Below are 8,292 nucleotides of genomic sequence, written 5' to 3'. Positions count from 1 at the left end.
ACTGAACCAGGAAGAAATAGAAAATATGAACAGACCAATCACAAGTAATGAAATTGAAACTGTGATTAAAAATCTTCCAACAAACAAAAGTCCAGGACCAGAAGGCTTCACAGGTGAATTCTATCAAACATTTAGAGAAGAGCTAACACCCATCCTTCTCAAACTCTTCCAAAAAATTGCAGAGGAAGGAACACTCCCAAACTCATTCTCTGAGGCCACCATCACCCTGATACCAAAACCAGACAAAGATACTGCAAAAAAAGAAAATTACAGATCAATATCACTGATGAATATAGATGCAAAAATCCTCAATGAAATACTAGCAAACAGAATCCAACAACACATTAAAAGGATCATACACCATGATCAAGTGGGATTTATCCCAGAGATGCAAAGATTCTTCAATATATACAAATCAATCAATGTGATACACCATATTAACAAATTCAAAAAGAAAAACCATATGACCATCTCAATGGATACAGAAAAAAGCTTTTGACAAAATTCAACACTGATTTATGGTAAAAACTCTCCAGAAAATGGGCATAGAGGGAACCTACTTCAACATAATAAAGGCCATATACGACAAACCCACAGCAAACATCATTCCCAATGGTGAAAAACTGAAAGCATTTCCTCTAAGACCAGGAATGAGACAAGGATGTCCACTCTCACCACTGTTATTCAACATAGTTCTGGAAGTCCGAGCCACAGCAATCAGAGAAGAAAAAAGCAATAAAAGGAATACAAATTGGAAAAGAAGAAGTAAACCTGTCACTGTCTGCAGATGACATGATACTATACAGAGAGAATCCTAAAGATGCCACCAGAAAACTACTAGAGCTACTCAATGAACTTGGTAAAGTTGCAGGATACAAAATTAATGCACAGAAATCTCTTGCATTCCTATACACTAATGATGAAAAATCTGAAAGAGAAATTAAGGAAACACTCCCATTTACCATTGCAACAAAAAAATAAAATACCTAGGAATAAACCTACCTAGGGAGACAAAAGACCTGTATGCAGAAAACTGTAAGACACTGATGAAAGAAATTAAAGATGATACCAACAGATGGAGAGATATACCATGTTCTTGGATTGGAAGAATCAATATTGTGAAAATGACTATACTACCCAAAGCAATCTACAGATTCAATGCAATCCCTATCAAATTACCAATGGTATTTTTTTACAGAACTAGAACAAAAAATCTTAAAATTTGTGTGGAAACACAAAAGACCCCAAATAGCCAAAGCAGTATGAGGGAAAAAAACGGAGCTGGAGGAATCAGACTCCCTGACTTCAGCCTATACTTCAAAGCTACAGTAATCAAGACAATACGGTACTGGCACAAAAACAGAAATGTAGATCAATGGAACAGGATAGAAAGCCCAGAGATAAACCCACTCATCTATGGTCAACTAATCTATGACAAAGGAGGCAAGGATATACAGTGGAGAAAAGACAGTCTCTTCAATAAGTGGTGCTCGGAAAACTGGACAGCTACATGTAAAAGAATGAAATTAGAACACTCCCTAACACCATACACAAAAATAAACTCAAAATGGATTAGAGACCTAAATGTAAGACCAGGCACTATAAAACTCTCAGAGGAAAACATAAGAAGAACAGTCTTTGACATAAATCACAGCAAGATAGTTTTTGATCCACCTCCTAGAGTAATGGAAATAAATACAAAAATAAACAAATGGGACCTAATGAAACTTCAAGGTTTTTGCACAGCAAACAAGATGAAAAGACAAGCCTCAGAATGGGAGAAAATATTTGCAAAGGAAGCAACTGACAAAGGATTAATTTCCAAAATATAGAAACAGCTCATGCAACTCAATATTAAAAAAACAAACAACCCAATCCAAAAATGGGCAGAAGACCTAAATAGACATTTCTCTAAAGAAGACATACCGATGGCCCAGAAGCACATGAAAAGCTGCTCAACATCATTAATTATTAGAGAAATGCAAATCAAAACTACAATGAGGTATCACCTAACACCAGTTAGAACGAGCATCATCAGAAAATCTACAAACAACAAATGCTGGAGAGGGTGTGGAGAAAAGGGAACTCTCTTGCACTGTTGTTGGGAATGTAAATTGATAACAGCCACTATGGAGAACAGTATGGAGGTTCCTTAAAAAACTAAAAATAGAATTACTATATGACCCAGCAATCCCACTACTGGGCATATACCCAGAGAAAACCATAGTTCAAAAAGCTACATGCACCCCAATGTTCATTGCAGCACTATTTACAATAGCCAGGTCATGGAAGCAACCTAAATGCCCATCGACAGACGAATGGATGAAGATGTGGCACATATATACAATGGAATGTTACTCAGCCATAAAAAGGAACAAAATTGGGTCATTTGTAGAGACGTGGATGCATCTAGAGACTGTCATACAGAGTGAAGTAAGTCAGAAAGAGAAGTACAAGTATCGTATATTAACGCGTGTATGTGGAACCTAGAAAAATGGTACAGATGAACCAGTTTGCAGAGCAGAAATTGAGACACAGATGCAGAGAACAAACGTATAGACACCAAGGGGGGAAAGCGGCAGGGGGTGGGGTTGGTGGTGTGATGAATTGGGAGATTGGGATTTACATGTATACACTGATGTGTATAAAATGGGTGACTAATAAGAAATACATAAATAAATAAACATTTTTTTAAAAGAGAGAGAAAAAAAAAACGTAGTCAATGCTTGGGGGCCTTGGTTCTCTTGTTCTCTGTTTACTGTCTTTCCCTTCTGTAACCGATTCTAGGTACACAGTCTCAGTCCTAGAAATGATGCTCTAGAAAGGACACAGATTGTGTATGGTGAACGTAGGAGATTCTAGCAGGAAACTGTAAGCTCCATGAAGGCAAAGGTTGGGCCCAGTAATCTTCTAGAACTCTGTTAGGACCGTGTCTGTTTGTTTGTTCTTTATTCATCCATCCATCCATCCGTCCATTCATTCAAATAAATATTTTGGGGGGCCTATCCCATGCCGTGCCCTCTTCCAGGCTCTGAGAATTCAGCAGAGAACAAGACAGACATGATCCTTCCCCCTGTTATGCTCTAGTGAGGGAGACAGAATAAACAAGTAAACAAATACATGCTCTAATATTTAAACGAACTAATGACTCTCCTTCGAGCCTGGTTTTGAAAAAACAATGAAAGTAACAGGTCCTATAGGAATTATTAGTGCAAACAGCTACCTTGACATGTAGCTGACACATTAATGAGTATCTTTTTCTTGAACTGAGCCCAGTTTTGCTGAAATATTCCTTTCAGTTATTCTCCCATTTCAGAGCTTTCCTGAGAAAATGACATCTTTTTCAGGTACATGGACGAGGCTGAATTATTCCCACATACCTTCTTTTTTTGGCCATACCACGCGGCTTGCAGGATCTTAGTTCCCCGACCAGGGATCAAACCCAGGTCTCCAGCAGTGGAAGCACGGAGTCCTAACCACTGGACCACCAGGGAATTCCCCACATACCTTTTTTTTTATAATTGAAATATATTTGACATATAATATTATATAATTTCCACCTATCTTTGAACATCAGCAAGTCACAATTTGAGTATGGTTTAAAGTGGCTGCCAATATCTGGGGGAAAAAAATGTTTTTTTACAAAGAAATTATCTAGAAATAATTACACTGATGCATCATGCTGTTGCCTCCCCTACCACTGGAGCTTCACTTATAACTGAAGGAGAATATTTTGTAACAAGGCATATATGAACCAGAGGCTCCATCGGTTTGAACTCAAATCGAGTTTCATCCACTGACATTTTAGTTTCTTAACTATTCTACTGCCTGCAGAGCATTCCACCAGAAGTGTAAACCACATGGCAGCTTGATTTATCGTTCTAATTACTTTATGTGTTTTCCCTGGTCCCCGAAGGTGTGTCAGCATAATGATTTGCTCTCAAAGATCTTCGATCCACTACAAAATCACTAGAAAATTCTTACCTCCATGTGCTCTTATCTGCTTGTGCTAATCAGAAGCCAAATTATTATCTTGAAACAATCACTCCTCCTAGCACTATTAACTTTCTTATGATTCAGTGCCCATTTTACTACACAGCTTAACAGACATTAAACATCTTGGGATTTATGCCAATTACAAACAATATGGATATTTATTTTGGTAGTAAAAGTATCAAAGAGGTTTGAAGACTCTTTGGAGTTTTCTAGCAATCTGAAATCCTAAAACTCTGACACTTAGATTGAAATATTTTAAATCTGTCAAAAGCACTGGAGTCTTAGAGGGGAACGTATGTTTTCCCTCCTGGAAGTTTGTCTCTGTGTGTTCTATCTCTGGTATCATGCAAATAAAAGCGTTACGCTGAGAAGAGCTTACAAACCACTTTCAGTGTTCCAAGGACCTTTTATGGAAAAGTTGTATTTCCCCCCAACAGAGAAAAGTAAGATGTGAAAGAATTTTTTTACTCAAAGTTTCCAAAGCACAAACATGCAAAAGTATAGCCTTGGGGAGAGTGGGGGGCAGAGTGGCCTGTGTCCCCACAACTTCTAGCATAGAACCCCCCAATAATGTCTCAGGTGCCCCAGGGAAAAAGTAAGTGTAACTGCCCCAAATGTCACAGACTCTGAACCATGATGGTGCATGAAACGAGTCAGAAAACTTGTGAGACCTTGACGCTTCTGTTAATTCTACCAGAGTAATAATGACAAGATTTCCAAGGACACAAACCAAGACCAAAGGCTGTGAGCGCCATCTGGTGGCCATGTCACCACACCTGAACCCCATTACCTGGCCATGCCCACCCCCTCCCCCCAATTTTTTTTTTTTTTTTTTTTTTAATGTGATGCCCGCAACCTGGTCTGATGGTAAACAGGGAAATTCCTGTATTTCTTCTTTTGGAGGGATTATTTTTATTTAAGATACTGAGTCTCTATTTACTCTTATAACAGTTATTTCTAATTTAATGCACGTTTTTAAGTTTAAAAAGGGAATTGCTTCTACGAAAAATGCTAAGAAATTACAGTGGGGCTAGCCAAGAGACATGGGAAAAATAGTGAAAGTGGTATATGAATGACTGAAGTTTAGGAACTCCCTTAGGGTGGGGTTGCCAGATAAAGTAAGGACACCCAGTTAAATTTGAATTTTAGAATTTCATTTTAGTGTGTGTCCCAAATATTGCATGGACACATTTGCACTAAAATATTATTCATTATCTGAAATCCTATTTTAAGTGAACACCCTTTTTTCCTCCCCTAAATCTGGCAAACTTACCTTAGGAGAACAAAGAAATTGCACCCAGGACTTCCCTGGTGACGCAGTGGTTAGGAATCCGCCTGCCAGTGCAGGGGACATGGGCTAGAGCCCTGGTCCGGGAAGATCCCACGTGCCGCGGAGCAACTAAGCCCATGTGCCACAACTACTGAGCCCTCGTGCCACAACTACTGAAGCCCGTGCGCCTAGAGCCCATGCTCTGCAACAAGAGAAGACACTGCAGTGAGAAGCCTGTGCACCGCAACAAAGACCCAATGCAGCCAAAAATAAATAAATAAAATAAATAAATTTATTTTTAAAAAAAGAAAAGAAATTGCACCCTTCTCCTTGTCACTTCCATTTTGATATCAAAATGGAAGCTAGCTCTTGTCCTGTCTACGGATTGCGTGGCATTTATGCCCCAATAGACGTGTCCCTGTGGGAGTACTGAGGCCTGACATCTGAAAAATCACAGGGCAAAGGCCCACAGTGCACCCTGAGGTGAGAAAGGCCTGGCCACTCAGAACAAGCAGTCTGGCCGCATCAGACTGAGAGGGAGGGGGTTCCGGGCCCAGCTCTCTTTCCCGGCCTCTCGGGTACCTGCTCTGCGGAGGCTGAGGCCTGGCAGCTACTTTCGGGCTCTTACCAGCGTTGCCTTTGATGGAGAGCCTTCCACGCTCCGCGTGTAGACCTAGACCCTTGGAGGGGGGCCCGCCCTCGAGGGGGCTCTGAGCCATGGACTTGGAGGGTGCTCACAGCAGCCTTAGACAGAGCCGGCCTGTGGTCCTCCCACCCACGATTCCTGTATTTCCTCTTAATAACAACCACACTGGTGTTTAAGTGAGCCTGGCAAGGCTTACAAATGCACACACAAAGATTACCAACCACCTTCCCCAGAGCCAGACGAGGGAAGCTGAAGCTAAAACACCCCGTGGGTAGTCAGAGGAGAGGATCATCCCAGCTCATCCCCTGTGCCGTGTGCCAGGCATGAGCACTTGTACACATGCCAACTTATTAAAATACTTCTAACAATGCTATCAGGTTGGGACTACCATCACCCCACGTACAGACTGAAAAAAAGGAAACAATATGGTGTCCTCCTTATGTTCACAAAGCCCGTAAGTGGCAGAGACAGGACTTGAAGGCCACAGTCCGGCTCCCGAGTCCATGCCACGCTTTACAGCCTCCGACTTCTCATGCTCATTCCTAGAGCCACCTGGGAAGGAGGAACCAGGCAACTAAAGACTGGGTTTGAATCACACTCCCCCTCTGACCAGCCGTGTGATCCTGAGCAAGGGACCTCGCCTCTCTGAGTCTCAACCTGCTCCCTTGCAAACTGGGAACATTAATGGGAACATCAGCCTTCGGCAATGCTGTGAGGAGTATCAATGTAGCATGTGTGAATGCGCTTTGTAAACTCTGGAGCGTTCTGTGAGGTATAAACTATCCACTATTATCATTAGAGGGAGTTCATTTTATAACCTGCTCCCGCCTCTTGAACTTCGCTGTGCATCCAGTCAGTGCTGGATGATCTGGAACCAACAGCTGGTCTATTTATGGCTGAAAATCCACAGGTCATAGGAAGACAGCGGCACCTGAGCCCCTGGGTGGCCACAGAGATAAGGTTCGCGTCTCGATGACCTATGACGTGGTGGTCACCGAAGGAACAGGCCCCCTCCCGCCCCTTCCACTAGTTACAACTGAAAAGCTTGGTTTCCCCAACACCCCTACCCAAGAGCAACCCGACTCTTTGCCCAACGCTGGAGAAGTGCCGGCGTGTCCTGCAGGCCTGGCTGGCCCCCCTCTGACTGTGTGTTGCCTCCTTCCACAGATCAGTGCCCTACAGCAAGGCTACAGCCAGGTGCTGTGCCAGACCCTGTCTGAGAGAAACTTAGAAATTACATCCCTGAAGAACGAGGCCGAGAACTTAAGGAGGGAAACCGCCATCACATCAGGTGAGGCCCTTCTGCATTCAGGCCCCAGAGCTTATGCCCTCCCCCTGCAGACATCACCAGTCAACCACCACACCTGTGCCCGTGACCTGGGTGCAACCTCAGGGATCACCCGTGTCGGTGCATTAGAGTTCTCCCTCAGTGGAGGTTTCTTGCCACCCAGTTCCAAGGGCAGGGCCTGACAAATATTTGAGAGAACCTTATCTCTTGGCTACAAGGTCTCCTGAGCACTGGCCCCACCAGGGAGAACACAGGTCGCCTTGTGGCTTGGGTGGTTCCACAAACCAGCCTGAGTGCAAACTAGAGTGTGGACAAAATGGGGTCACTCTTTTAAGGCACCCATTGTCTCAGCCATTTCAGCCGAGTGCACCTGGGCCCAAGTGAAAACATTTTCTAATTTTATCAGAGGTGGTTCCCTGATAAAGGGCTTGGGTGGGGAGAGGGGCAGCCAACGCACAGCTGTGGCTGGCCTTCGATTCCCTGGATTCCTTCATTCCTTCAACATGTTTATTGAGCACCTACTAGGTGTCAGACCCCGTTCCAGGCTCTGGGGAGGGAGAGCCAAGCAAGACAGTCAGATTCCTGTACTCACAGATTTGGGAGGGGGTGACAGACAATAAAAGTAAGCGGATGAATAAACAAGCCCACTTCAGATAGCAGTGGTGCTGTGGTGAAAATAAACTGTGTGTCGTGGTGGCCAGTGCTTCAAGGCGGGAGGCCAAGGGAGAACAGCTTAGTGGGTGTGCAACCATGGAACTCAGGTGGGACTTGAACCCGTGGGCTGGGACTCGAACCCAGTCAGAACCCACTATCTTTTCATCGAGATCTCACATCTGGTCTCGGCACTTAATAAAGCTCAGGTTCTTTATGTCTCATCACAGAAAGAATTCAGTGAGAGACAAAGTTAAGAAGTGGATTTATTTAGAGAGAAACACTCCACAGACAGAGCGTGGGCCATCTCAGAAGGCTAGAGGCCCCCAAATACGGGGCGGTTAGTTTTTATGGGCTGGGTAATTTCATAGGCTAATGAGTGGGGGAAGGGGCGGGGATTTCCAGGAATTGAGCCACCGCCCACTTTTTTTTTTTTCTTTT

The 8,292-nt window shown here is 43.3% G+C and overlaps 1 protein-coding gene across 1 annotated transcript in view; it reads left to right on the top strand.

Moving 5' to 3' along the window:
- FHAD1 (forkhead associated phosphopeptide binding domain 1) overlaps positions 1 to 8,292 on the top strand; it is a 136,615-nt gene that overhangs the window by 55,320 nt on the left and 73,003 nt on the right. Inside the window, exon 6 of the mRNA XM_007459328.1 lies at positions 7,080 to 7,203. Coding sequence (XP_007459390.1) covers positions 7,080 to 7,203 — 124 coding nt within the window. The remainder of the gene's footprint in view (positions 1 to 7,079; positions 7,204 to 8,292) is intronic.

This window comes from Lipotes vexillifer, unplaced genomic scaffold (genome assembly GCF_000442215.2).
Source record: "Lipotes vexillifer unplaced genomic scaffold, Lipotes_vexillifer_v1.1 scaffold496, whole genome shotgun sequence".
NCBI lineage: Eukaryota > Metazoa > Chordata > Mammalia > Artiodactyla > Lipotidae > Lipotes > Lipotes vexillifer.
The sequence above is the reverse complement of the archived record's forward strand: the minus strand, read 5'-3'. Positions and strand labels throughout refer to the sequence as shown.